Here is a 27,997-nt window from a genome sequence, read left to right on the forward strand (position 1 = left end):
CAGGGAAGATAACATGTAAATGTTATGGAACTTATGTGTTAAATAACAAGAAAGACATGTTGTTGAAGCAAACAAGTACATAAAAACCAGAAGGTTCACACAAAGTTTACAGCTCTGGAATCCCATCATGTTTTTTAAAAGACATTTACAGCTGCGTTAAAAAAAATATAAGGCATGCTTTCAGCAACTTTCAGCAAAGTCATAAATTAAGTTACTCCTTTCATAAAGTTTGGAGTACAGAAAAATGACCTTCAGGGCTAGCGCTGTTGTTGTCCCTTAACATATTATCATATATATGATCTGGCTTTGATGTCTATTATAGAGTTGTCCAACAAATGACTAACAGAAATTGCGGGAACTATTGAACTATTTTCAGGAAAGTAAAATTAAAACATACAATTGTTCTAACTTAAAGCTAAAATACATTCTTTGGCTTTTTTTTGTGTGTGTGTGTGTGTGTGTGCGTGTGTGTGGCTGTCTGTCTGTCAGCCACAGGCAGACAGACAGATAGACAAACAGACTACTCCCTATGAGAAGATTTAATAACTTTTTGTTAGAAAACTGAAAAACATAAGCTGGAGAGTAATTTAAAAATGGCTGAAAATGAGCATTACTCACTCAAATTCACCTAAATTATTCCATCCATTCATCCATTTTCTTATGATCATCCAATTCAGGTTCTCTGAGGTGGTTTTGGAGGGAAGGGGGACTGGAACCTGATCCCAAAGGGAGAAGCCATGCAATACAACCAATAACCGTAGAAAACAACACAACTGAGCATGCACACGCCATGGCAACAGATGGCGATAATGAGCGACAGCTCACTCGTACGCATTAAAAAAGAGGAAAAAAGAGGCGAAATAGATCCGTTGACGGGCTATGGATTGCGGTTCAGTTGTTGTCAATAGCGGATGTGTGGGATGTGATGTGGACCATAGATTGAGCGCCACATTTTTGCCACATTATTTTGAGCTATGAAAGTGTAAAAACTTGAACGACTTCGGTTGTTCAGCTGCTTCGCAACATGTCTGCAGTGACGCTGAGGTAAAACCGGCGGTTTACAGTGCGCTTGTTTAGTGTTGCTAGCAAATATAACGGCGAGCTAGCTTAGCCACTTGCTAACAGAGTTAGCTAACTGTTATTTAAACCAGAATGGCCGTATAGGTAATAATACTCGGGCCAGTTCAAGTTTAGTTTAGTAGTAACATAATAGTAATGGAGGTAGGACAGCACATTAGGCTATATAAATCGAAAAACGTGGCTTTTTGTAAACAGTACTAGAAGCCTTTTCTTAGCTAATTTTGGAGGAGCTGAACGCAACATACATAAGCTGGCTCATAATTTGAACTCAAAGGAGTGTAGTGATTTACAGTACACTCCCGGGAGCAGAATCTGATCTCTTTGTGGTTGCTTAAAAGTCTGTCCAATCCAAACAAGCTGTGCTGACCACTTGTAAATAAGGGGGCATCAGAAAGTAGTCTTCATACCATCTACTTGTAGATTTTAGGTTGGGCCTTTGGCTCATGTGAAAGATATTTACATCGATCAGGAAAGTGAGTTATTTCTAATTCTAATGTTGATCAGGTGAGTGTAAACTTTTTAGTTTAAACTTTCAATAATTGTAAAAAAAAAAAGCCACACCAAGTTGCTAAATAAAATACATCTAAGACTTTCTCACCAACACCCAAGCAAGCAACAATTAAGATACTGTATGTAAAGCTGGTATAAACGAACAAGTTTTGGACACAACATAGGTTATGATTATCTAAAACGGAAGAAAGTACCTCTATACAGTTTAGCCAGATTATCCCCACAAATTCTAATATTTGTGGGGATAATCCGATAATACGAAATGCAGTTTTTAAATGATTTCAGTTATTAAGCAAACAAAGCTACCTGGCTCTGTGTGGAAAAAATTGTTACAAAGCCACTTCTAATGTTTTGCGACATCCTCCAGTGAATGCTTCAAGAAGACCAAAATGAAGGTTTTGGAGTGGCCTAGTTAATTTGATTGAGACAGGCATCACCTTAAACCGGTCATTCATGCTCAAAAACCCACCAATGTCACAGAATTATAGCAACTCCGCAAGGAAACCTAAGCCAAATTTCCTCCAAAGCGATGTGGAAAACTATTTACCAGTTATCACAAATGCTTTATTTCAGTTCTTGATGCCAACATTGGCAAAGGCATTTACTAGGTTTAAAGGGCAGGTTATTTTTCATGTAGGTTCGGATAGATTTTTTCCCCCTCAATAAATGAAATAATCATTTAAATAACTACATTTAGTATTTACTCTGGTTATCTTTGTCTAAGCTAAGAAAGCAGACAAATACTTTTCCACAGCACTGTATAATCCGAATTGTTTTGTTTAATCAAATAAACACTGCCCTGCTTTCCCCCCTCCTGTCCAGCAACTCTACCAGCAAGCTAAATGTATTGGTCAACAAACTTCATGAATACTTGGCTAATTCCACTGAGGACAGCAGTGGCACAGCAAAAGTTGAGAATGCTGATGGTACATCTTTTAATCACTCTAACCATGACTAATGGAAACACGTTTGCATGCATTACCAATTTATTTTTTACTGATCTTTTGTTCACAGGTTTGACAAACAGGTGCTGTTCTACTTTGACAGAGGTAAGTGAACATGCATAATAAACACATGTCAGTGTAGTATGTGTGTTTGTAGTGTTTCGTCATGTTGCGTAACACTGGTGGCACTAATGGTGCCATTAACGGTTTTATCTGGATTTAGTAAAAACAACAGCCCTTCTCCAAAATGTATTAACACAGACTCGATCTACAACCTAATCTAGAGAGACAAATAACAAATATTTGTCAAGTGGATAACTAAAGTGTATAAAATGTCAAGTAGATTAAACTCTGTTCTTGTACACCTCACACACATTGTCTGTATCAAAGAATCATATAGCCGGTTCATCCACTTACATGTTTTTGTTGCTGTTTTATTAGGAATAGCGATAGTCTTAACAATTTGTGTCACAATTTCTCTCAAATACTCAGTTATTTCTGTCATCTGAGCAGTAGTTTAACTGTATGGAGGTTGGAGGTATCTGTAAAACACATTTGCTCAGTATTATGAAAATTATGTCATGTCCTTATGCTCTATTCAAATGACTCACAGACTCAGAAAAATGTTTTAACGATGATGACCATCAGCCTAAATAAACAAACCATCTCGTTTTGCAGGCTGGTGCTGATGGCAAGTATTCGAGGCGGTGAGTTTATTGTTTTTTTTTAAAGGATTTCAACCACAAAATTTGTGGTGTGCATCATCTCCCTTTTTGCTGTCCATGTAGGTTTTTAAACTTTGTTAAATATAGCTCATTTCTCTTTAACTGATGTTACAGAAAACCCTCAGTTGTCATGAAGCACTCTGGATTGGATGAATCCGGGGACTCAAATGCAAGTGAGGACTTGGTTCTTGGACCAGTTAATGCAAATGGTCACCTTGATATCACTAGATTGCCTAAAGGTAGGTCGTAAGGTTGTTGACTGCACACACACTGCTACTTTGACACTAAACATAATTATTTATACACCATCATAACATTTTCCTAGAAAGTGGGCTAGTGTTTCATTCAGAGTATATCGTTGATAGACTTCACGTTTATATCTACGTGTTGTTTTTTTTTTTTACTTTATGATGAAATTAACAAAATTAAGTCATTGTAAATGTGCCGAAGTGCCTATAGGGTGTGCAGGATCTTCAAGTCTGTAACTGGCTTTGGCTTTCTAATTTCATATTTAATAATGATGGAACTGTATGATTACCTTTTGTTTGCACAGGCACTGTGCTGGTCAGGCCTGAAGCAGTCGACAATGGCAGAGATGATTTCAGGGGCCCGGAGTTTCGCAGCCGGAAATCAAGCGTAATGCGGAAAGAGTTTTCAAGAAGACGTGGAGGTCAGTTACTACTCCTATGAAATTGCTCACTAGCTAATGCTCAGGCAGGAATTTCAGTATAAAGAATCAAATCTGCAACACATCAAAAAGAGAAGGTTTATTCTATTAGTTCTATTAATGGTTTAGGCACAAATGCTCAAGTATTTAAAGTAATATGAAAAAAAATATCACTTCACTTAGTATCTAAATAGTCATTATTTTGGAAGAGAGCCCTCTGACACTCCACTTTGGAGATTGCAGTGCCTCACTTTTAATCTCCACTGCCTATCACAAGGTTTTATATCCGGGTAAGGGATCTCGCTCTTTTAGATTTTACCAGGAAAATGTACTGGGTGTACGTAAAGATGCAACAAGAGAAGCTGTCCTGCAACCTATTCTTTATAACCACGTAATTGCTAATAATGGAGCTTTTGTTTCCCAGGAGTTGAACACATTGGAATTGTGAGTTGCACTGCGTGTGGCCGACAAGTTAACCACTTCCGGAGGGATTCCTTGTATCGCCATCCAGTTCTGAAAGTCCTTATATGCAAGGTGAGTCTGCTTATTGATATACTAGAATTTTTTATTTCACCCACTTTTTGAACGTTATCAGAACAATATAGTCAGTAAGTCCAAAGCACAGAAAAGAATACATAACTTTGTGCTGTTAAATACTACATTTATATTCTTTGGGTTTTTTGATTGTTAATCATGAACATCATCAGGCATATCAGGTGTTTTTAATTCTTTTAAACCTCGGTCCTTATTTGTGGTGCAGCTCATAATTTGTCTTGGTGATGTGTGTTTATTCTGTTGGCCTTGTGTGGGTGGCTTCTTGTCATGAATACCAGTAAAACAAAAATGAAACTACTGTCATGCACCATATTGAGCCAGACTCATTTGTCAGCACTGGGTTTGATGCCTGATTGAACACAATAGCAAAAATGAAAAAAAAAAAGATGCATTAAAAAACCTGACCTAAAGTATATTGATATCATCAACAGAATTATATTTTTCACCTTGTTAGTGTTTATAATACATTGCTCAGAGCTGTTTCTAATTAAATGTTTTGTTTTGCCAGTCTTGCTACAACTATTACTCAAGTGATGACATCAGCAAGGATTGTGACGGGATGGATGAGCAGTGCAGGCACGATTTAGTAGCATTCAGTCATTTAACTGAAATATTAACATTTCCATTAACTCACTTTTGTCAGCCACATTTATCATCTCTCTTTTCCCCTCGTGCAGGTGGTGTGCTGAAGGAGGCAACTTGATCTGCTGCGATTTCTGTAGCAATGCTTTCTGTAAGAAGTGCATTTTAAGAAATTTGGGAAGGAAGGAACTGTCGGGCATCTTGGAGAGCAAATGGTACTGCTATGTGTGTAGCCCGGAACCTCTTTTTGACCTGGTCATGGCTTGTGACAGTGTCCTTGAGAACATGGAACGTTTGTGGCAACAGCAGCGCAAGAGGAATCGAGTCGATCCGGGGAAGTCTGAGATTTTCAACATTTTACCACACTCACCTCAAAACATTTCTCTGGATAAATGGGATCACACTGGTATGGATGGAAATGTGATGTTCAACTACAGCATGCTGCAGGTTTCCAAGGACATTACCAAAAAGGCCAAACATTTAGTGGACTCAACAAATACCTTAAACCAAACTTTTGTCAATTTCATTCATAGTGTGACACAAAACAAACCAACACCTGGTGTTCGCACTAGGTACCTGAAGTCATTTTTGGAAGTAGTTAAAGGCTTGAGAAAATCCCTAGCAGCACTGGAGGATAGCCTTAAGGAAGAATTCAGTGATTTGGATGTATCGAGCAATTGGGAAAAACTGCTTAGTGACCACTTTGATGGACTTGTAACAGAAGCAGAAATGGAGATAGACATGCCTGATGACAGGTGCTTGAGTGACTTGCAGAAATTGGCAGCTGAACATTTAGAAGATAACGACTCTGACTCCAAGGGCTTTGCAGATGGGAGTCTACAAGACTGTCCGGGCAAGGAGATGGTTTCAGGTTCACATAAAGTCAGACAGAGAGCACAAAAGATTGGCCTGAAATCTACTGAAAGCGGCGTTGACATGACTAAAAAACTAGTAGTACAACTTACACCTGTAGCTATGGAGCAGGAGCCGTCATCTGTGCCCCCCAAAACCGAGGAGGGAAAGAAAGATAAGAAGTCAAAGGAAAAACATGTATCAGAAGATGAAGAAACAAGTGGTAGCAAGATGAGCAATGACAACTCCAGTGCATCTCTGTATCTAGAAGAAGAACAGGGCAATAGACGTTCTCCTCGGGTGAAGACAACCCCTTTGCGCCGACCAAGTGATGTGAAAACCAAAACATCTCTCTCAGTAGGAGACAGTGACAGCGACTCTGACACTGAAGAGGCCCCCAACACAGTGCCTGCTAAAAAAACTGAAGAGCAGAGTCTGAGCAGGACAAGAGACGACTCTGATTCAGATGAAGTCCCTGCTGCTCTGCTTGAGCGAGCAGCGATGACACAAAGTTCTGATGAACCCCAGAGTGATGAAGATGGTGGTAAAGCATCGCCAAATAAAGTGGCGAAAAAATGTCTCTTCTGGCTTAATAAGAACACTCCAATCTCACCAGAGAATATTAGGCGGAAACGCAAGATACTGGATCGCACCCCTGAGGCCGACTCAACTAACAGAAGAGTCAAAGCTTGCCGTGAAAGTGGGACGGACTCCTCTAGCGACGAGCAAGACTCGCAAAAGAAAATAAAACACTTAAATACGCTGAGGTCAATAGGGAAGCCTCATCTTGTCAAGAGAGGAGAGGAGGGTGTGGCTAGAAAGCGGAGTAGGATACAAGGTGAGGACGCTAAGACTAAATCTCGTCAGGAAGCAATGGATTCATCGACCTCATCAAGTGAAGAAGAACATGACGATGACTCTGGGAGCGATGGAAGTGATCAGAAGATGAAGCCAATCACAGAAGATGTGGCCTTATTAGGAGCAGCTGCATTCCACCAATCGTCAGGTGAGTTTTACAGGTGTCTAGATCCATTGTGCAAAAGTCTTGAGCCACCCCCTAATTCTTCATATTTTACTTCCAACAAGTAAGACTGCAATAATTCTTCAGGCTTGTTGAAGGTCATTGGCTGCCTTTTCACTTTTTCATTTTTAGCCCAGTCCTTGTACCTGACCAGAGCTACTTACCACTGATCTATGAATCATTTAAGCTTAAAAAAGTCAACTAACCAGTCACATAACAGAGAACTTAGCAAAGAACCAATTTTAAATTGTATCTTTAGGCACTTTGTTAGTAGCAGCTTGTTCCCATTTCTTTTGCACAAAAAAATGCCAAAGTTAACACAGTTCGGCAGGCATAAAATAGTATTTTCGCACCAACAAAGTGATGCCCAAAGAGCTATTGAGTAAGAACAATGTATCTCAACATGGCATCCAGCATGTCAGTGGAAAATTTGAGAAACAGGGCAAGTGTAAGGACAGAACAAGAAGTGGCAGGCCTAAAATAAACTATCTACAGCAGATGAACAGTATCTGGGTCAAGAGATTAGGAAGCATGAAAAAAAATCTAGTAAAGACCTGAAAAAGCACCAGTGACTGTCAAGAAGGAAGGGAAACTTTGAGAAATGGCCCTTTAAAAAAACATGGTGGAAGCTCTTAATGGTGTGAAACTGCATTTTAGACAGTGGTGCTGCCAATGCAATAAAAGCATATCTGGATAGAAAAACACACAGTGGAAAACTGTCAGTCATTGATTGGCCGCCCCAGAGAGAGGATTTCAAAATTGTTGAAGCAGTGTGAGATTATATTGATAGAGAAAAGAACAAAAGGCAGCCAGCATCCAAAGATTTGTTTGAATGTCCTTTAAGAAGCCTGCAGAACTATTCCTGAAGATGGTGTTGAAGAATAAAAGTGGTCATTTGTTTTGCTTTTATATTGTGTCACCATGTATGTTTACATGTTTCAGTAAATTGTTTAACCTATTTTCCATTTTCATAGCAAAATATAAAGAAATAAGTGATGGCTCAAGAAGTTTTAACAGTACTTTGTGTCATTAGTGGTTCGTCATGAATCATGAAGTAAGAACTGTGACAGAAATAAATATGAATATTTTCTTTCAATGTCCACACAATCCAGCATTCATTAAACACTTTTTCTGGCAATATATTTGTTTTCAAAACGTAGCAGCTTAATTTCATTTTGAAATTCATGTTTCTGATGTTTGTTCTTTTAGGAGATGAGGAGCAATCTGGGCCCTCATGGGCAGCAGAAGATGACGATGATCCAGAAAATAGGTACGGTTCAAAAAGCCCGGATGTAGAGTTTGTAAAGCAAGTTAGGTGTAGAAGAAAAGCTGCAACTTCAAATCCTGACGTCTGCGCAAAGTCTAGCAACACCCATGTCATTAGGACTCAGTTACAGCCAATTCAAACACGACCCAAACGTAGCTGCAGTAGGGCCCCAGCAATCAAATACACATTCTAGAGATAAAATCATGACGTGGTTTTTGTTATTGATAAGCAACGTAATCTGCTCGTCTTTGTTTTATTTTTTACATTTAGAAATGCAAGAACATTTTAGTATTATTTCTTATATCATACCTGCGTATTCTCCCTGGGACACTTGGCTGATGTTAAGAGACCCACTTGAATGAAGGAGGTCAAAGTATACATTTGAACAGTGAAGCTTGTTTTGGCGTACAGCTTAACCTGAGCACCACGAGTACAGGTGTGGTTTCATTGTGAGCATACGTTTAAAGTGAGCTTCGATGTACTGTTCATTCTGTGTTTTTACAAACTACACAAAAACAACATGGAGTGGCACTGTTAACTGAAGTAAATGGAGTGTTGTTATTTTCCAGGTGAAGGATAAAGTTTGAAACCTGCCAGCAACATTATCTGCACATATTATGACTTTAAAAACAATATAATTTAATCAAAACCTTTTTCTGTTTTATATTACAAATAGGGAGCGATGCTTGCAGAGTTGCAAAACATGTTTAAAAATTTTATGCTTCACCTTTTTTTTTTTTTTTGAATACCTGCTCCTAGCTTTAATGGTCACAGTTGTGGTGTGAGCATTCAATTGTGGGCTAGATTGCTAGATGGTAAAAAGATTGGTTTTTGAATAAACTGATCTGAGACAATGTACCTGGCTCTGTACATGTGTTTAGATTGAATTTATTCAGCTTTTGAATAATATATATATATAGGCCCAAAAGTTTGATGCGTGCAGTCCCTTTTTGTAATTTTTCTACAGCACAGGACCCGAACGTCACACACAAATGGGTTTTTATTTGACACCACAGAGTTGTTGCATTATAAAAGTGTTTACTTTATTGCTGCACTTTGAAAGAAGTGCCAAAGTGTAATTACCTTTATGGTATTGTGAGCGTCTGTAAGTCTCACGATTTGTTACATGGCTCCTCTCACAGTCCAACAAACAAAAATGCAAACTTTTGTTAGTTTAGCAGTTCTCAAAGTCTCCCACAGCCCTCACCTCAAAACAGTATCATGAGCTGAGGATACGCACCCACCCTTCCAAACCAGCTATTGGGTTTTATGCAAGTTGTGGTAAGTTAACTACCAGCTGCAGTAGAAGTAATGTGCTTTTTTTTCATTAACATGTTTGATAGTTAAGTGTTTGTTTGATGCACCTTCAAGGCTATGGTGTTTACACTCAGCCATCACGATGAATAATATAGTACAATCTAATTTGATAAAATACCTCTGTAATCTGGTATGTAGTCAGCCTTCTTTGAAAGTTAGGAGACTCCCAACAATTGTCTTTGAGCAAGTTTTTACTTCATCTCTGGAAACAAGTTGAAATCCTGCTGCACCGCTGACACCCACAGTCACAGCTAATGCACTTTAGAGCAGGCTTTGTGTCAGCCTGACACTCGCTTTCCTGTGTGCTCATTCCAATGACTTAAGTCAAAGCGTGTGGACATGCAGGTATTACTTGCTTCAGTTTGTCAGGAGTCTCAAATAAAAGCTAGAAATCCAGTCAGTTCACTTGAGCTCTGAAAACTATTACATATTGGTAGGGAGTAGAAGCTGAGTTTGACGAAGTTCAATACTTTCAGTATTATTCTGGTTTTCTGACTGAGATTATCTTACGTCTCACACTCATTTTCCACCTCTTTACCTCTGTTAATATCTTTCTGTTGAGCTTTCTGATACCAACTCTTTCCAGTGGAAGTGAGTGAAATTTAATTACTGCTCTTGGAGGCTAAGCCCAGAGTAATAGCACAGCATTTGTGCAATACCATTGAAGTAGCTAAGATTTACCGTAAAGTGCAATCAGAGATGAATCCTAATCTCCTTTTTCCCCCTCTAATTTAACACCTCGCATCTAAATTTCTTCATTTGGCCTACTCTTCTCCAAAGTGATGTACGTGCTATGCAGTGTTCTTTAGAGACACACCTATGCTTTTTCTAGTGTTTTGGCCCACTTTCTATACACAGACTATATATTACTGCTGACCATTAAACGTAATGACTGAAACTTGCAGCCAGTTAAATCCTGCTTAACAGGAGACCCGGCTTGTGCTTTTACTCACGTAAAGCAGATGAAAACATTTATTTCGGAACAGTGATTATAATTGGTGATCATTTCTACCTTATCTGAAATGAGAGTGGGCTGTGAAACAGTTGTTAGAGTGCAAAAAACAAGCAACCAAGTTTACACTATGTCTTTATTGATGTGACTTGTTTTTCTCATGTTTTTTTCAGGGCGGATTTTCTGACAGCACAGCAGTGAATGCAGTGCTGTTAGGCGACAGTCACTTAAATCTGGGATATTGTAGCCTCCTATCAACATGAATAGCATCACATGACGTCTGTGTGTAGTTGTAGTGCAACTTTATCATGGGGAAAATGGTCAGCAGAAATGTAAAGTTTACATTGTTTGTAGTTACTGGGCTAAAACGTAGCATGTGGCTGTGTTCATTTTCATTTCAGTGTCTTTGCGCTTTCTGCTGCGTCTTTCTTCTAACTTGAAACATATCGAATGAGATTCAAGACTCTCATCTGTTCCTGCTGCTGTCGTCTAACATTTCTGTACTGTGTGTACTTTAACAATAAGTTCTCACCGGACGTTGGATTTGGTGTCAGTGAAAGTGGCAGTTATCCGATGTCCACTGACCTGGATTATAGCCTACTTGAAAACAGGGTCAACCCTGTGGGAGAAATGGCTGAAGTAGGATGCAGTAGACAAACCCGAGCCAGATACGACTCATGCAGTGTTGGGTCCATGTAAATGGAGTTTAAAAGGGTTATTTATTGTATATATTCTTCAAAACACCACATGGTATTAAAACAATAAATTTTTTACATGTTTGTTTTTTGTTTTTTTTTTACTTGAATTTTACTGCAGTTTGAATATACTTCAGCCATTTTTGAAATGTGATACCCCCTGGGGTAGGAAAAAAAGTTAATGTTTCATTCTAAGTAAATCTTTATGTACAGTACTTTTCTGTTTTTGTGTCCCACGTGTAATTTGTCCCCCTTTTCAAGAAAATTGGGAGAATCATGATTATATTGCCTTTTGGTCGCCTCGAAAGATTCTAGGTCTTCAAATCAGAGCTGTCACAGTTTAAAATATGAGTGGAATACATGAACATAATGTCATTTTTGCAAACATATGTCTGTCAGACTCGAGCAAGAAAAAAAAAAAAGAGGGAAAAAGAAAGAAAAGTGTTACTCGCGATTTCCCAAGGGCGAACAAACTATTGAGAGTTTGAGACTATTGTTTTTATGTGTGAAGAATCCTTGTTTGTCGTAATAAATTCTTACTCTTAAAAATGCCTCTGTCTCGTTTTTCTTTTGCTTTCTATACTAATGTTTTGAATATGTCTTTCAGTGTTGTGGCAGTTCTCTTTAATTGGTCTGTGAAGCAACTACAAAAGCTTCAAACTGGGCTCATCACTTAAAGATCACTTTGGAATATTGGCAGCTGAGCACTTAAATGATAATTTCTGTGTAATATAGCCCAAATATTACCATATTTTGTTGTAATGTGTAACAATAAGTGTAACAATATCCAGCTGAAGACAATGAAACTGATCATGAAATGAACTTCAGGTGCCTTTTCCTTCTCTTCTACTTTTGAAAGAATCGCTAAGAAATTGCTATTGGCACAAATTCAATCCAACTACTCCTCGGGTGATGAAATCTCTTCAGATGAAGAAACACAGGAGGATGAATCTGGTTCACTGAGTGACAAGGAGATCAAACGAGGCAATGACGGTAGTGGAACAGATGAAGATGGTAAGTTTTTTTTCTTAGTATTACAAATTTTAATCTTGTGCATTTCCTTATGAATAGATTTTCCAGATTTCATTTAACCAGTATCTCAGTTATGAAATTAATACAAAATTGCGCAGCTATCCCAGTGGCAGAGGGCTGTTATATCACTTGGGGTGGTTAAAGAGCATAAATAATAATAATGATAGATTATGTCTCTGATACAGGGGAAGACTTTACCGAAGATTCATCTGACTGCTACTCTGATGGGCCCATCTCCAGGCACCACCTCCTCCGTCACAAACTTATCTTAGATGAGGGAACATCAAGTAACAAGGATGCACCAAAGAGCAAAGAGGGAAAACGGGAGCGCAAAAGAGGAGCCAGGAAAGAAAATCAGAGCTGTAAGAATAACTTAGACAGTGATCAGATGGAACAGGAGATGACTATCTCGTCTGACTTTGATTTCTGTGAAGCCGACAGTGAAAGTGAGGCCGACGGCGATGAGCTGGATGAAGATGCTGGGATGAGCGAGGAGCTGAGCGAGTCGGGTGACGAGGCTGGTGAAGACAGGCTCAAAAAGTATGTTTATTTCAACTTCCACTGATAAGAATCAGCGTTCAATTCAGTTAAATTTATACCGTGCCAATGCACAAATTGACTGAAATAATATAGAGAAGAACGCAAAGGTTAGATTTGAGCAAGCAGCTTAGTAGTTTTAGATTTACTGGATAACCTGATCGGCACAGAATGCCAATTTCTTTTTTTTCTCCTTTTTTTTGAAAACATACTTTCTTATTTTTAACTCCAGAGCAAACACAAAGGTGAATGATGAGCTTCATGGTTACGAAAAGAAAACGCAAGTGGCTTACATTTTGTTGTCAGACTCCAGCAGTGAAAAGGTATCGAATTATCATCTTCTTCTCTTTTATCTCTTTATGAATTTATGTGTTATTCTTCTTATCTCGGCCTGTTTATGTGTGATACCATAAACCTTGTCTAAAAAACAAAACAAAACAGACAACTCTCGTGCCTGATTGACATACTGACTGTTGGATTGTTCTCTGGACAGACCGATCAAGAGGATACACCTGAGGAGGCCCGCGAAAATAAAGTCACCCCGAAAGGACGCAAAAGGATTCGCAGAATTATTGAAGATGAAAACCTTCGTGCTGAGACTCAGGAAGCCCTGAGAGAGGAGGAGGAGAGATGCAAACGTTTGGCAAATAGGGATCAACAGATGGAAGACAGGAGAGAGGTAGTGCAGTAAACTTAACCATAGCAATAGAAATCAGTGTTTAGAGCAGGAAATGCTGATAAGATGCCTTGTGCCTGTAGATCAAGGACACTGAGCACAGCACATGCAACGTTTTGCTAGCGGCAGTGAAACCTTTTCGGACATATTTGTTTGTGTTGCAGATCATTGTCATAGAGGATGAGCTGTCTCAAGTGGCGTGTCCCGTCACAACCAAGCTGATCCTGGATCAGGATGAGGAGACCAAGAAGCCTCTCGTTCAGGTGCACAGGAACCTGGTCACAATATTGAAGCCTCACCAGGTGGACGGTTAGTTTCTGTCTTTTGTGCTTTGCAATCATGTTGATGCTTAGGGCAGTTAGATTAATTATACATTTTTAATTTTGTGTTCATTAAGACTTTGTGTTTGAAATCCACGTCTCTCCTAAAACTCGTGTCTAATATGAGCTAATTGTATTTAGCTTTTTAAAATTTATTTAAAAACACCCCAAAAACCTAATCACAATGTCATTCCCCAAGGCGTCCAGTTTATTTGGGATAGTTGTTGTGAGTCTGTGAAGAAGGCCAACTCCTCTCCTGGATCAGGCTGTGTACTGGCACACTGCATGGGCCTCGGGAAGACTCTGCAGGTAAAGGCACACACACGTCCACCCTTCATATGCTAGTTGCACAGAATCACGAATCACACTCCCTGAACCAAAGATTATTTTCTGTCTGTGCTTTCATTTTTGATACAGCCCGGTCTTTTCAGAAAGTTGTGTGAAACGTCAGGAAAAGTAGATTGGAGTCATTTTTATTTATGTATTTGAACATTTATTTAGGTTCATTTACTGAACATATCAAATGCTGAAACTGAGTATTTGTTTTATTGAAAATATAAAAATATCTGCTCATTTTATGCCTTGAGACAGTGAGATGTTTTTCTTTTCTTTTAGCAAATTGCTGTTTCCTATTTTTCTGAGCAGTTCTGTTGGGTCAATGGGTGACAGGCCTGGAGTGTTTCGGGCTAGTTTAGCAGCCTGACTCTTTTTTGCTTTCAGTCATGATCTTGTAATAGATGTAGAATGTGGTTTGATGTCATCTTACTGAAATAAGTAAGAACTTCCCTGAAAAAGATTTCAAGTGGATGCCAGTAAATGTTGCTCTAAAACCTGTATGTCTTGTTCAGCATTATGGTGACTTATGCATTCTATGTTCACTTTTACACCCCTACAGCGTCACGAATGCTGACTTATGAATTGTGTACTTTTGACACACTGTGGGCTTTATGGTCCGTCTCTTCTTTAGCCTAGTGAATGCAGAGTCGTTGATTTCGGAAAACAGAAATGAAAGATGTGATCAGTCATACTACAGGAAAGTTTTTCACTTAATCTCAGTCTGTTTTAAATGAACTTGTCCATTAGAAGGGGACAGTACTTCTGGATGTGTCATATTCATAGTTGTCTCATTTGACAGGTGGTGACGTTCCTCCACACAGTGTTGCTGTCAACAGAACTGAAATTTAGAACTGCTTTGGTTGTGTGTCCGCTTAATACCATCCTCAACTGGGTCAGTGAGTTCAGGAAATGGCAAAACAACATGGGGGAAGATAAAGTCAAGGTAACCAAAGGAATTTAAAAGTGTTAAAATTATATATATATATATATATATATATATATATATATTTATATATATATAAACAAGGCCAGAAATCTTTGGTTTGCCTCATATGGTGTCAGCAACATGTCCTTATTGGTCACAGGTGATAGAACTGGCTACAATGAAGCATACCTTAGGTCGACTCAGAGCTCTGCAGAGGTGGCAGAGAGACGGAGGTGTGATGATAATGGGGTATGACATGTACCGCATCCTGTCATTAGACTGTAAAATCAACAACGACGAGTGGAAGGAGGAGTTTTATCGCACACTTGTGGATCCAGGTCCAGTGACTTTATTATGGCATGCTACTATTAAAAGACTTTCTATTTTAGGTGTCGTGCCTTTGCTCATGGAATCTGATTTTGTTTTTCCTTTCAGGTCCCGACTTTGTGGTTTGTGACGAGGGGCACATCCTGCGTAATGATGGCTCTAATATCTCCAAAGCTATGAATGCCATCAAAACTCAAAGAAGAGTGGTGCTGACTGGCACGCCACTGCAGAACAACCTCGTTGAGTGTAAGTCTGCAGCGCTAGGTCATCATAACTGTGGCCATGAAGTCCTAAAGTGATTACAGAGAAACATGGGGATTATAATTAGTTTAAATAAGTGCATGATGGTGGAGTTACTCTCTCAAGTGTCCCCATTTAAACAGGATTTGCAGTAATTGTAGTCATCAAATTTTGTTTCCTTTATTTGTGTTTAGAAGCCAGTTGTGTAGTTTGGTTTCGATGCTTTTAACCTTTTTTTCTGACCAGGATACAAAGCTAGTTTGAGAGCTCTTAATTTGCTATGCTGCAAAGTGTCTGTTTGCTCTTCCACTGCCACTTCTTTCATTATGCAGCAGGTGTGACCTACTGCTAACATCCCTGAATGCTGTGGTTGCTTTGATTTATTTTGTTGCTCAGTGCTATATCACACCTTTGAAATTCTGGTTGTAGTTCTGTTCGCTTCAGAACATCGACAACAGACATGAGAACATCCAGAATTTCCTGCCTTTGTAGATCTGTCTGATGATGCCAAGCTACTGATTTTCTGCTTTGACTTATTTTATTTGTTTCATTTCGTTATGTGGATTCAAGTCAAAGTATAACATAGTGTTGGCACTACAAAAGTTCAGATCAGGCTTGATTTTTCCCTTTTTTTCTGACCAATCAGGCCACTACATTTGGCAAAAAGTGTACTTGCTCAAAAACGTACCACGGTACTGAATATATTGACATGATTTCTGAAATTATTTCTCTGCCTCCTCAAATGACCACTCCGCCGACATCCTGAAAGTGGTCGCCATACCAAACCATGAAATTCTCCCTGCTACTGCCTCCTCTTGAATACTGAACACACCCAGAATCTCTGTTTCTTCCTTTTCGTGTTTAGAAACATCAGGATCAGCTCATCATCGCTTGATGTTGACTCCTTTTTTTCCATACTGTGTTTTTAAGGACAAATCTTCTGCAAAATTGTGAGACTTTTAGTGTTTATTTACGTGACGTGACAAATTTGCATCCAAAAAACTCTGAATTTTGATTTGTTTTTCACAATGTGCTTCACTTCAACATTTTTAAAGGCTTTTAGCCTAATCTATTAGTTATTTTGTTTAGAAATCTTATTGCGAATACATATTTTGTTCCCAGACCACTGCATGGTCAATTTCATCAAGAAGAACCTTCTGGGCTCACTGGGCGAATTCAGAAACCGCTTCATCAACCCCATAGAGAACGGCCAGTGCGCTGACTCCACCCCGAAAGATGTCCGAATCATGAAGAAGCGAGCACATGTACTGCATTCAGTGCTAGGCGGATGCATACAGGTAAAAATAATAGAAAATCTGAATGCTGTCGTCATTGTATTTATATTCCAGCTCACAATACTGTGTTTGTCTTTTCCTTAGAGAAGAGATTACTCGGAGCTTCGACAGTTTCTGCCTCCGAAGTATGAGTACGTGCTGGCAGTGAGGGTTTCCCCACTTCAGTATAACCTATACCGATACTACCTTGACCATTTCACAGGTGCTGATCTGTATGGTGCACTAAAATAAACCTAAAATAGATGTGTCTTTTTTTTTTTTAACATGAAGAGTTTATACCGGTAGATGGTTGTGCTTTTTCCCAGGTGTAAGCTCCTTACATAACAGCAAAAAGATGAGGCCTGGAGCAAACCTGTTCAAGGACTTTCAGGTCCTCGGCCGAATTTGGACTCATCCGTGGTGCCTTCAGCTCAGCTACCTGAGCAAATTAAAGAAGGTAGAAAGAGCTCTGTAACTGCATGTTGATTACTCATTAGTCTGAAATAACATGTTTTTCTTTGTCTTTTTCAAAGAAGAGTAAAGGTAAAGCAGGAGATCTGCCCAAGGATGCAGAGACCCCTATGACTGAGGCTGAGGGGTAAGACCTCTTCATTTGTTATTCATTAAAGCCTAAAGCACTTCTGGTGGGTTATGGGAATACTAAAGACCTTTCCTTTAAGATGTATTCTCAAGCAGTGGTGGAACAAATACAGATTGTAGACCAACTGGCAATCCAAGGAAACACGATGCATAAATCTAGATTGAAAAATGGATGTTGTGTAGACAGGAAGTGTATAAACTCTGGTTTAAGAAACAAGAGTATAGAATAGTATAGAACGATATCAAAAGAAGTGTCACTAATATATGTGATTGTGGAGTTTGTATAGAATATTTGTATACGCCATATAGATTTTGGTAGTCAAAGTACCCTAAGGCAATGTTTATGCAAAGTTTCATCAAGGTTAGTCCACTCGTCCAGGAAGAGATGTGGAACATGCATACATATGCTACAATGGTTATGTTTATTTCTTTATTTTTAGCTGGTGTGAAGGAATGAAAGAGAACGAAGGACAAGAAGGGAATAACACTCACAACAGCACACCAATTATTGATGATGTCAAAATTGTCCGTGCAGTGGAAGGTATAAAAGCTCCACATGCCACTAATACTCCAACAATATAGCTTGTGAAATGAGCTACAGTTTGTCCCATTTTATGTCTTTAGCAGTAGAGAACGCATCCATCAGCTTGAAGCCTCCGAGTCCCGATGAGCGCTGGTACAAGGATCTTCTCTCTGAAAGAGATGCCAAAATCCTGGAGCACTCAGGGAAGATGGTGCTCTTGTTTGAGATCCTGAGAATGGCTGAAGAACTGGAGGATAAAGTGTATGTTTGTTTTCTGATATGAAGCAGATTTAAACAAGTGGCCTGCCAGCGTCTAATGTCATAAATGCATTTGTAGGATTGTGTTCAGTCAGTCGCTGATCTCATTAGACCTGATTGAGGATTTTCTTGCGGATTCTCACCGTGCCAGAGACCCATCAGCATTCAAAGGTAGTATTCTATTAATGTGAGAGGAAAAGAATGAGGAAGAGGAAATGCCTGTTTATATTTTTATGCTTTTTTTTCCTCCTTGTGTTTAAATTTTAACAGCGGGCAGCTGGGTTAAAGATGTTGATTATTACCGCTTCGATGGTTCCACCAGTGCCACACTGAGGAAGAAGTGGGCAGATAAGTTTAACAATCCTGATAATGTCCGGTAAAGAATGTCTCTCTCTGTCACATCTTTTATATGGACTACACTGATATAACAGAAGGTTTTGATTGAATTTGAATAATCTTTATTCTAGCGGCCGATTGTTCCTCATCTCAACAAAAGCCGGCTCACTTGGCATCAACCTGGTGGCTGCTAACAGGGTGATCATCTTTGATGCCTCATGGAATCCCTCATATGACATCCAGAGCATTTACAGAGTTTACCGCTTTGGTCAGCTGAAACAAGTGTTTGTGTACCGCTTCTTGGCCCAGGTAAGCTTGCTTTTTTTATTTAGAAAATTGAGCTCCACAAAGTCTTGACCTTAAGTCAGTTGTGGCCTGTTTAAAAGTCATATGTGCTTCTTTTCTACTGTGCCAGTGTTGTATGTTCTGCACACGTTACATCAACAGATGAAAAGTTTAAGATTGGTCACTAAATAGTCCTTTTCAAATTAAAACGACATCAGACGTAAACTGAAAAGCTGAAATCCTTTGAAATTCATATTGACTAATTCTTGCAGCTGCAACTCTTTTATTTAGTTATTGTGATTGTTGTCATCTCCAGGGCACCATGGAGGAGAAAATCTACGATCGGCAGGTGACCAAGCAGTCGCTGTCCTTCCGAGTAGTAGATCAGCAGCAGATTGAGAGACACTTCACCTTTCATGAGCTGACTGAACTTTACACATTCAAGCCAGACCTGCTCAACGATCCAAACTCTAAGAAAAGCAAAAGACCGGCTTCTGTATTGCCAATGGTAACGACAGTCTTAATTTTCAGTCTCAATCTTACAGTCTTAATCTTAATCAAACACCACGTAGGTGTTTGATTAAGATTTTGCAGCACTAGATAACGTCTCGTATGTTTCTCAGGATACGGTTCTGGCACAGCTGTTAGAAGACTGCAAAGACCACATAGTGACTTACCATGAGCACGAATCCCTGCTGGACCATAAACAAGACGAGGAGCTCAGTGAGGCAGAACGGAAAGCTGCTTGGGATGAGTATGAAGCTGAGGTACAGGACTGCTCACTGCAAAGCACTGATTATCCCTACCTTTTACATCATATGCATATGAGTAAAACTGTCTGTCTTTACTCAGTCACACCCAGCCAGTGTTCCAGAGACCTCTCACCAAGATGATTTGGATTTAAAGACCAATGAGCAGCTATTGGTATAAATATGTCATTTTATCGCCTCACTGTTTAGTAACATTTGTGTTTTATATTATATATTAAGTAAAAATGTCTCTACAGGAACTGCTTAACAAAAGCAGAACAACTGTTTCAGTGACCTTCATGGCACTGCAGAAAATGAGGATTCACACTGTGGAGGAATACATGTTTCTAATGGTGAGTGACCCTCATGTCCTGTGGCAATGGGCATTTTTTAAGGAAAATAAAGTTCTTTAAATGTTGATTTATGTTAGTTTTAAAAAGTATTTAATTCACTTTAAAATTGAAACATCTTTTGCAAAATCTTTTGCATATCTGTACTTCTAAAGAAATCGAATTCATTCAGTGCCATGCTGGGCCTTTTATGAATGTCGGTCAGTTTTTGGCACTGTTTTGTGTCAATAATGTCAGTAAACACTTCTCTTTGTCCTCCAGCTCCACAGTGTTTCTGATGGTGGATTATGTTCTCTGGTCAATAATTTTATCTTGGCTGTTCATATTCTCTTGTGGCTTTGAGTCACTGAATAAATAGGATTTGCATTAACAAGATCAGCCAATCCGGGATCAACTTAAAACCAGCGTTTTCACAAGGCAGTGGCAGATAACAGAATTCAGACGACTTACAATGCAAACTTATGTAAGTTGAGTTCAAAATATTCTGTTACAGCGGCAGCAGTACCCCCAGTTGCCTGAGGCCGAGGTAAAGAGCAAAGCTGAGGTCTGGAGACAATACGATCTGAAGAGGCAGGAACATTTATATGCTTTTTATCGAGACGCTCTTGGACAGCAACAAACAGTAAGTTATTTGTACACCTGTGAGTGCACCTGTGTGTACATACTATTGTACTAATATACATTTTTTATATCATTCCCCTTCTTAGCTCACATTCAGAATACAAAGCATACTGAACAGTCGAAGAAATGATGCGACTCAGATGACTGTGAAGCAGCCTGGACAGACTTGAGCAAGAAAATTGTGTCTTTGTAGGAGGAGAAATGTGTAGTTTTTGTTTTATTACTTATTTCCTCCAGAAGATTGAATGTTTTACAAGAGTAGTTTGCACTGAGCTTCCAAAGTTGTTTAAAACTTAAACAACAGGCCAGTGGTGTCACTTTGGTTTAGCACTTTTTCAGCCTTTTCACAGGAAACATTATCATGTATGTAGTTGTTCAGCTGCTTGGCTGTTTCGCTGCTACCAAAAGCTAACTGGTGAACACTGGTACGTGCCTTAATCCTTGACCTGTTGATTGATTAACTCTTCTAATATTTTTCTATATTAAATTAAAGTTATATAGTAAATACACCTTTTATATTTTCCTTATCTCCTGTCACATGTTGATGGTATTGATCATTAAATATGACTTTTCAAATAACGAGGTCAGTGTTTGTACATTTAATCCAGGCTTCAGGCTACGTTGAATGTTTTGTGTCAAGAGGATTTTTCCCCCAACTATTTAATATGTATGACATAAGTGTTCCTATTAGGGTCAAACATACAAATCTTCTGTTTACAATGTAAGCTGAAAGAGAGCTAAAGGGTTTGTTTCAAAAGATGAACGTAAAATGATGGAACCAAGGCCCAGTATTGAACTTTGAATCATATAAAGCTGTAACAGATGGATATGTTTTTGATCCCACAAAGGAAATTGTTCTAGATTTGTTGACAGTAGTAGATAGCCAAATGTATAACCACTAGACTTTGGACTAACAAGTGAAAGATCCCCCGTTCAGTCCCAGGAGACACAAATCCCTTTGGTGTTGTGTCAGGAAAGGCGTAATCAACAAAAAATCTGCCAAATCAAACAGACAGAAGAAGAAGCTACTTGTTTGGCACATAAAGGGTTAACCTGCCATAAAAAACAAAACAAATATGTCTTACACTAATCTTTTTTTAATCATTCTTGTGTAAAAAAGGTGAAGCTTGCAACACATTGTGGATGTGAGTGACTGCCAAATTTCTGCATGGCATAAACCAACATAAGGTGTTCATGTTTCCCCTCCTGAGTGTCCTGCTAGGCACACGGCAGCTGTTCAGACACTGCCTGGTTTGCCTGAGAAGAGGACTTGTTAATTAGTGAAAGCAGACCAGCTGCAGTGCTGGAAGATCTTCAAGGTACCCCTCAAGCTTCTTGTCAGCGAATGCTAATCCAAAGGAAAGCAGTATGTATAAAACTATAAAAAAAAAAAGACTCCTTACACACAGCATATCTTTCTTATAAATTATATTTTAGGTGGTATAAAAACAATGGATAAAGTTCTAGTAACAGTCTGCAGACAACAGTTTCAGAAAATATTTGGCAATTTGTTATGAAAAATGTGCCAAGTTTTTACACACTTTACATGCACCATCAGCATAGCCTATTAAAACATTGTTTTTATGGTAAATATTGTTCCCTTATAGAAATGTCTAACAAGTTTGGGATCAGTTTGTGATACCATCAAAATAATGCTGAATTTAAAGGGCAGAAAAGGCTGTATTGTATTGCACTGCACTGTGTGGAACAATTAGAGACTGTATAGTGGTAACAAAATACTTGAGATGCACTGATAATCCTTACTTCAAAGTGGGAAGACAAGGTAAAATAATAATAATAAAACAAAAAGGTGGAAAACAACTGACCACCATGTATCACTTATGTCATCCACTGATTCAGAGCACAGGAGCTGTAGGGCATCCCAGCAAGCACTGGGTGGTAGAAACAACAGCCCATTACATGTTTAAATGTACTATAACATTTTGGTATACTCCATCATACTCATGGACATTTATGTAATGTATCAAAAGATGTATGGACCACTTTTTTAACACCAACTCATTAACGGAGAAATCGTAAAAAAAAAAGTTCCGCATTTTAAACTGATGATGAAAGCAAGGATCAGACATGGATGTAGGCGTGCTGATAGATAAACAAATGATCTACCTGCAAACCCAGTGATGAAACGCCTTTCTGCATCATGGACTGAATATAAAAGGACTCAACTCTGCCCACACTATTAAACAAGCCTTTGAAAGATCAACATTTACCAGGCAATGCCAAATTTTACACACATGTATCAGTTTGTTTGGGCTTAAAAAAGGGAAAAAAAGCTGGCAACACACAGACACAATCATATTTTAAGTTAATTTATAAAAACATAAAAAAAGAAATTAGTCCACAAAAAGTAGTCCAATGACCTTCGTGGCTGTAGTTTCCAGAAGTCTGAGCTTCCAGAGGGAGTTTTAGTCTCTGATGTTAGTGCATACTCTGCTAAACCCGAAGCTCAGGTCCAAATCAGGATTTCTTCCTCAGTTTTATGCAGATGACGAAATCAGACAATCCTGTGCAGCAGGTCAATGTCCTGTATCCAAGTCTCTCATGTACTCCTGCAGTGCCTGCAGCCTCGCATCAATCTCTGATAGCTCTGCACCTGTATCTGCAGAGCTTTCTGGGGTTTGGGACAACAAATGACAAATTAGACTTTAAAAAACCAAAAATGCATGTAAACTGATGGGGACAAAAAAAAAAAAAAAAAAAAAGAGTACAAGTTACCTTTGTCTTTGACTCTGAGTGTTGGTGTGCTGCATAACGGCTTCCGGGACAGAAGGCCTCCCCTGGACTAGAGACAGATAAATTGCACTGTAACTGTTAAGGCTTGTAATATTCTGTACTTAGTTGCTACAAAACCATTAAAAACTACAACTCTCAGTGATTTAATTCCACTAACATCTACTACCTGCACTGCTTTCATGCCCAAAAAAGGCTGGTATCAGCCCTTTTCAAATACATACAGGAGAGGACAACAAATAAATAACAGGAAAGTCATAACTCACCACATTGGGTCCATTGTAAGTCTGTTTTCTTCCTCTGAAAACATGAAAAGAAAAAAAACAAACAACCCAGACATTAAAATAGCCAGCTACACCCACAGAGCCTTCACAAATCCATCCAAAGTACTATCACCTGTACAGAGTTTTGGTCATTTCATCCATGTCCACTAACGAGCTTTCAGAGGAGTTCCTGCTCCCTCGCCGCTCCATAGATAAACTCCTGCCTCTGCTGCCTGACCGGGTTAGCTGAGGATAGGCTTCTCTGGAACGTGAACGGCCTCTCTCGGGGAGCACGGGTGATGCCAGCATGTCCCTTCGCACCTTCCTCTGTCTGACACAGAAAAACATGCTTGAGCAGCTACTACATGGAATACTGGCGTATACTCACAAAGTGAGGAAACCAACTTTTTGATTTCTGCCTCCTTCTGTCTGCGCTGCCTGTCCTGGATATATGCTGTTGGATCAAAGCGTGGAACCCGTGACCCTGGAAAAACAGAAGTGCTTATCAAGTACAAATCTTTATCAGTGGGATTAATTACTGAGAATTCATTCACAGAAATGACATCAGGAGCAGAGCTAGTACCTGTGGGGGAAGGTGATGGCCTGGGTATGCGAGCACGCGGTCCCGAGGAGTCTGCACGTCTTCCTCTATCCACCGACCTCTGTCCTCTATCCTCTGTACGTTCTCTAGATCCCGAGCGAGCCCTGATTGTCCCGTACCCAGACCTTCTCTCCCGAGAAAGGGAGCGATAAATTTCTCCATCTACCCGTGAGCTGATACGACCCGACACAGGAGTCACTCTGCTGCATACACAAGAAAAACAGCACGAGTGTTCAGTGGGTGACTTGATTCGGGTTTTGAAATTTTAAGTGTGTAAGCGAATGTATGAAAGAGAGAGAAAGTAAAGATATAGTACACGCTTAGATTGTCTAACCCTCTCCGTAGTAACGCCAGTTCATTGGTGAGACTCTTGACACGAACACGGAGAGCACACTCTGATGCTCTCAGCTCCTCTAACTGGAATGGAAAGAAGAAAAAGTTAAAACCTGCTGATTTATTTTAAAAAGGGGGCGTTACACGAGTTAAAAAAAACAAAGCAGCATCACCTGCTCCACTAGCAGTCGCTGCTCCTGACATCTCTTGCTCATCGAGCGCTGACTTTTGGCCCTTTCCTTGACAAGTTGCTCCTCCAGCGTCCTCACCACATCTCTCATTCTCCAGTCCTCTCGTCCAGACGTGGGATCACTTCCACTCAACTGCAGTCGCTCCAGAACCTTCGCCATGCTCTCCTTTTCCTCTTTAACCAGAGCCAGCCTTCAAAACAGCAAGAGACATTTAAAAAAGAGAAGAAGAAAACTTCCAGCATCTGCTAATATTGGTAACACTGGTAGAGATTAAACCTACTCTGCTCGTAGCCGCTGTATTTCTAGATCTGCAGATTTGTTAACTCCGTGAGAGGTGAGAGCACTGAGCTCAGCCCTGAGCGCTCTGATTTCCTTCTGCAGGACAGCTGGGTCAGGCTTCCCCACATAGGGCAGAGGTAGTGGGTAGTGAATTCTACACATGGACAGAAAATCAGAACATCAGCACAGCTTCTACTACAGACGCAGAGGGCATAAAGCAGCAAAGCTGTGAGCAAACCTGTCAAACTCCACCGTGTATATGAGAATGAGATATCTTTTGGCGGTGAGAGCAGATGGCTGCTGATGGCTGCGAGGACGACTGACCACCCCTGCTTTTCTGTTTCGCAGTAGCTCCAGGTCAGCATAGGTCAGGAGGTCAAGCGTAACAGAGTCACTCGTCTGCAAAGAAGCATCTCTTTCAACAATCAGAATAATAAAACATGCCATTATCACCTTAGGGAACAGTCTTATGATCGTAGGCTCCTGATTTTATATTTACCCCCCCCCCCCCCCCCCCCCCAATTTACAGCAATTTAATGGCAAAAAAATATCAGCCATCTCTTCTAATGATCATGGATCTAATTTTCTAATAATGCATCTTCAGACATATCAGAAAGCATGTTTTTCTGTCTTGCTTTAACATTTACAGTGTGCGTGTATACCTAGCTTTCATGACAATTTAGTTGCAGCAGACTTAAAAATGTGCCAAAAATTCCGTTTGTCTCTCCTAATTTCCCCCAGGCTCCTTCTTTTCCCCCTGCTACTACACGTTAATTAAAAGGAAAAAGGGAGTAGGACATCCTGGGATAACTGGGCATTTTTCGCTTAAGTGGAGACAATGAACACAACCGAGTCTCCTCTTCGGCTCACACAGCCTCAGGGAAATCTGTCTCTTTGTATTCATCTATTAACAGTGTTTACATTTGTTCTGCCTCTAACCCCCCCCACACACACACCCACACACCTTTCTCACTGCAGATTCCAGCATGCTACAGAAAATAGGAAACTGCTTGAAGTTGCCAGTTTTGCGAGTGAGGTCTTCAATATCTAAATAAACAAAAAAGCAGTTAAAGTTAAACAGCATGAATGACTGGCTATAGTGATATGTAAACTGAGATGTATAAGCCACTTACATGCTGGATCAAACTCCCCCTTCCACTGATCCGCTGTCATTGAATCAGAGATTTCGACAAAGAGCAAACCCTTGTCCACCTCCATCTTCACAGAAAACTCCACCCCCCGAAATACAATATCCTCCATCAGCTCAGAGCCTTCCTCCATTGCTCCGGCTCTAAATCGGAGAAACAAATTATTCCAATCGATTAGAAGCAACTGAATCAACCAACTCCTTTCCTGTTAAAACAGAGACAGATGTATGCGTACATCTGACACCTGAGCCAAAATATAAAGCATAATCGTAATCCTGAGCTGACCCACGCTTCTTCACACACAGCAGAGCCTTTAAGATCATGTTGAGCAACTGATAAATCTCAACACTGTATTGTTCGAAGGATAACAGGGAAAATCTGCAAGGAGACATGCATAATCATATATAAAATGGGAATTAAATGATATGTTGTGAAAAATATAGTGTATCATTCCATGCATCTCACAAAAATATCCCAACATTTTGGGAATGTTTGCAATTCTCGGTCTTATTACAGTGACATTAAGATTTTTTTTCAGCATCACAGTCAGAATCAGAATTTTTATTGTCATTAAACAAAAAAATTAAAAAAAAAAAAAGTACGCAGTCCCATTCAGTAGAAAGTGAGCAATATATCTAATTAAATAGTTTTCATATGTACAAAGACTAATAACACAATTTCGAATAAATAAAACAATATAAATATATTAGTGTGTATAAAAACATGTGTGCTTGTATCATTATTGATTGCACAGGGTTGATATTTTCACAGGTTAGTGAAACAAGCCATACCTTCCTTAAGAACCTAATTTTAAAAGCATAAAATATTATTCACAATACATGCATTTCTTATCTTCAAATAGATATCTTCAATAGCCATTTCTCTCTCTTGTTTTTTAAATCTTTTAAATGTAATTCTATTTTTTCGGCTCCTCTCGCACAGCCTGTTATTACACAAGTAAGCCGCAGGGGGCGGCAGCGGACATAGTTCATTTTAAAAGGTGTCAACATTGTTACAGTAAAAGTTCTGATTGATGGCTTCAGTCAAACGGTATGGGACTTGAGGGATTTGACAGTGATCTTAAGCCACTGTTTAATAAAGTACGTCATTAACTGCGTCTCTTTTGTGGCTTTAAAACGCTGAAAGATTTCGCGCTCGACTTCGCTTTCTCCGCTAATAAAATGCTAATAAAATATGTGCAACATTTTATCACATCGCATTGGGGAAAAAAAGATTTACTTCGAGTGAAAAAGCGTTAAATTTAAGCACGGTTTCGTTGGAAGAGATAATTGCACTGTTCTAAACTACGGTGCTACATTTTCTCCTACTTCTCCGTCAGCTAGCGAGAGTTACATCTTTGGTCAACTGACCAGCGCTAGTTAGGGTTAGCTAGCACTGACACTATGGTTAGTTAGCACAAGTATTATCTTAGTGGACTCACAGAGCGCTAACAGAGCTATCTGTACATCAACCACACAGCGTTATTAGATGTGCAATCAAACAAATGAACGTTACCTCTGCGTGCAGTGATGCTCCTTAGGGTGGTAAGCTGTCAAAACATTTCTACCTTTAGTAAAAACATGGTGGTGACCTATCTAAATGAAGTAACTATAACTGCTAGTCGACTAAATGACCGTCATCCCAAGCCCCAAACTGTTCATAAGCCGCAGGGCACCGTGGAGACCGGAGCGGTTCAACAACCGGGAACCGTTAAATTCTTCTTCTTTACCTCTCTCTGCCGCTGTCGCCTCTTCCTCTGTCTCGATTAGATGAAGGCTCGACGCCTCGCAGGCGTGTGGGCGCCCTCCACAGGTACCGATCAGACACTGCTCTTACAACCACACGAAATGGAATACGGTGAATGTTCACGGTGCA

The 27,997-nt window shown here is 39.6% G+C and overlaps 2 protein-coding genes across 8 annotated transcripts; one reads left to right on the forward strand and one right to left on the reverse strand.

Annotated features, from left to right (window-relative positions):
* Positions 1 to 707: 707 nt before the first annotated feature.
* LOC146509650 (transcriptional regulator ATRX-like) lies at positions 708 to 23,007 on the forward strand. Of its 5 annotated transcripts, none has more exons than XM_085175400.1 (35): positions 708 to 1,044; positions 2,413 to 2,516; positions 2,605 to 2,639; positions 3,213 to 3,241; positions 3,374 to 3,498; positions 3,813 to 3,929; positions 4,351 to 4,460; positions 4,990 to 5,057; positions 5,159 to 6,921; positions 8,146 to 8,206; positions 12,027 to 12,181; positions 12,367 to 12,561; positions 12,634 to 12,739; positions 12,969 to 13,059; positions 13,230 to 13,415; positions 13,577 to 13,721; positions 13,932 to 14,041; positions 14,868 to 15,011; positions 15,154 to 15,331; positions 15,429 to 15,566; positions 16,683 to 16,858; positions 16,940 to 17,057; positions 17,161 to 17,291; positions 17,368 to 17,432; positions 17,875 to 17,975; positions 18,059 to 18,218; positions 18,295 to 18,386; positions 18,486 to 18,591; positions 18,683 to 18,860; positions 19,153 to 19,344; positions 19,460 to 19,603; positions 19,689 to 19,760; positions 19,843 to 19,938; positions 20,429 to 20,557; positions 20,643 to 23,007. In XM_085175400.1, exons 1-35 carry the CDS (start codon positions 1,025 to 1,027, stop codon positions 20,724 to 20,726), a joined length of 5,724 nt encoding a protein of 1,907 aa, XP_085031526.1. In that variant the 5' UTR covers positions 708 to 1,024; the 3' UTR covers positions 20,727 to 23,007. The 5 variants fall into 5 exon arrangements, with proteins under 5 accessions (XP_085031526.1, XP_085031527.1, XP_085031528.1 ...); XM_085175401.1 differs by having other exon boundaries at positions 18,062 to 18,218; XM_085175402.1 differs by having other exon boundaries at positions 17,371 to 17,432.
* ccdc61 (coiled-coil domain containing 61) lies at positions 21,970 to 27,987 on the reverse strand. Of its 3 annotated transcripts, none has more exons than XM_085175424.1 (13): positions 27,638 to 27,987; positions 26,108 to 26,265; positions 25,939 to 26,021; positions 25,213 to 25,373; positions 24,976 to 25,128; positions 24,678 to 24,885; positions 24,506 to 24,588; positions 24,154 to 24,371; positions 23,976 to 24,054; positions 23,704 to 23,901; positions 23,574 to 23,607; positions 23,293 to 23,359; positions 21,970 to 23,188 (listed from the first exon to the last, which is right to left on the reverse strand). In XM_085175424.1, the coding sequence occupies exons 2-13, from the start codon at positions 26,253 to 26,255 to the stop codon at positions 23,094 to 23,096; spliced, it is 1,527 nt and encodes a 508-aa protein (XP_085031550.1). In that variant the 5' UTR covers positions 26,256 to 26,265; positions 27,638 to 27,987; the 3' UTR covers positions 21,970 to 23,093. The 3 variants fall into 3 exon arrangements, with proteins under 3 accessions (XP_085031550.1, XP_085031548.1, XP_085031549.1); XM_085175422.1 differs by having other exon boundaries at positions 24,154 to 24,374; positions 24,488 to 24,588; XM_085175423.1 differs by having other exon boundaries at positions 24,154 to 24,374; positions 27,638 to 27,985.
* Positions 27,988 to 27,997: the final 10 nt, after the last annotated feature.

The sequence above is a fragment of the Neolamprologus multifasciatus genome, chromosome 10 (assembly GCF_963576455.1).
Source record: "Neolamprologus multifasciatus chromosome 10, fNeoMul1.2, whole genome shotgun sequence".
NCBI classification, from domain to species: Eukaryota; Metazoa; Chordata; class Actinopteri; order Cichliformes; family Cichlidae; genus Neolamprologus; species Neolamprologus multifasciatus.

Excerpts from the sequence above, each read along its gene's own strand:
- LOC146509650 (XM_085175400.1), top strand. The coding sequence starts at position 1,025 with ATGTCTGCAGTGACGCTGAG. Across the intron at positions 4,461-4,989 it reads TGAAAGTCCTTATATGCAAG|TCTTGCTACAACTATTACTC; the intron begins GTGAGTCTGCTT and ends TTGTTTTGCCAG. Across the intron at positions 17,058-17,160 it reads CTACCTTGACCATTTCACAG|GTGTAAGCTCCTTACATAAC; the intron begins GTGCTGATCTGT and ends GCTTTTTCCCAG.
- ccdc61 (XM_085175422.1), bottom strand. The coding sequence starts at position 26,255 with ATGGAGGAAGGCTCTGAGCTGATGGAGGATATTGTATTTCGGGGGGTG. Across the intron at positions 25,374-25,938 it reads TGGAATCTGCAGTGAGAAAG|ACGAGTGACTCTGTTACGCT; the intron begins GTGTGTGGGTGT and ends GCTTCTTTGCAG. Across the intron at positions 23,902-23,975 it reads AAGGAGGCAGAAATCAAAAA|ACAGAGGAAGGTGCGAAGGG; the intron begins GTTGGTTTCCTC and ends TTTCTGTGTCAG.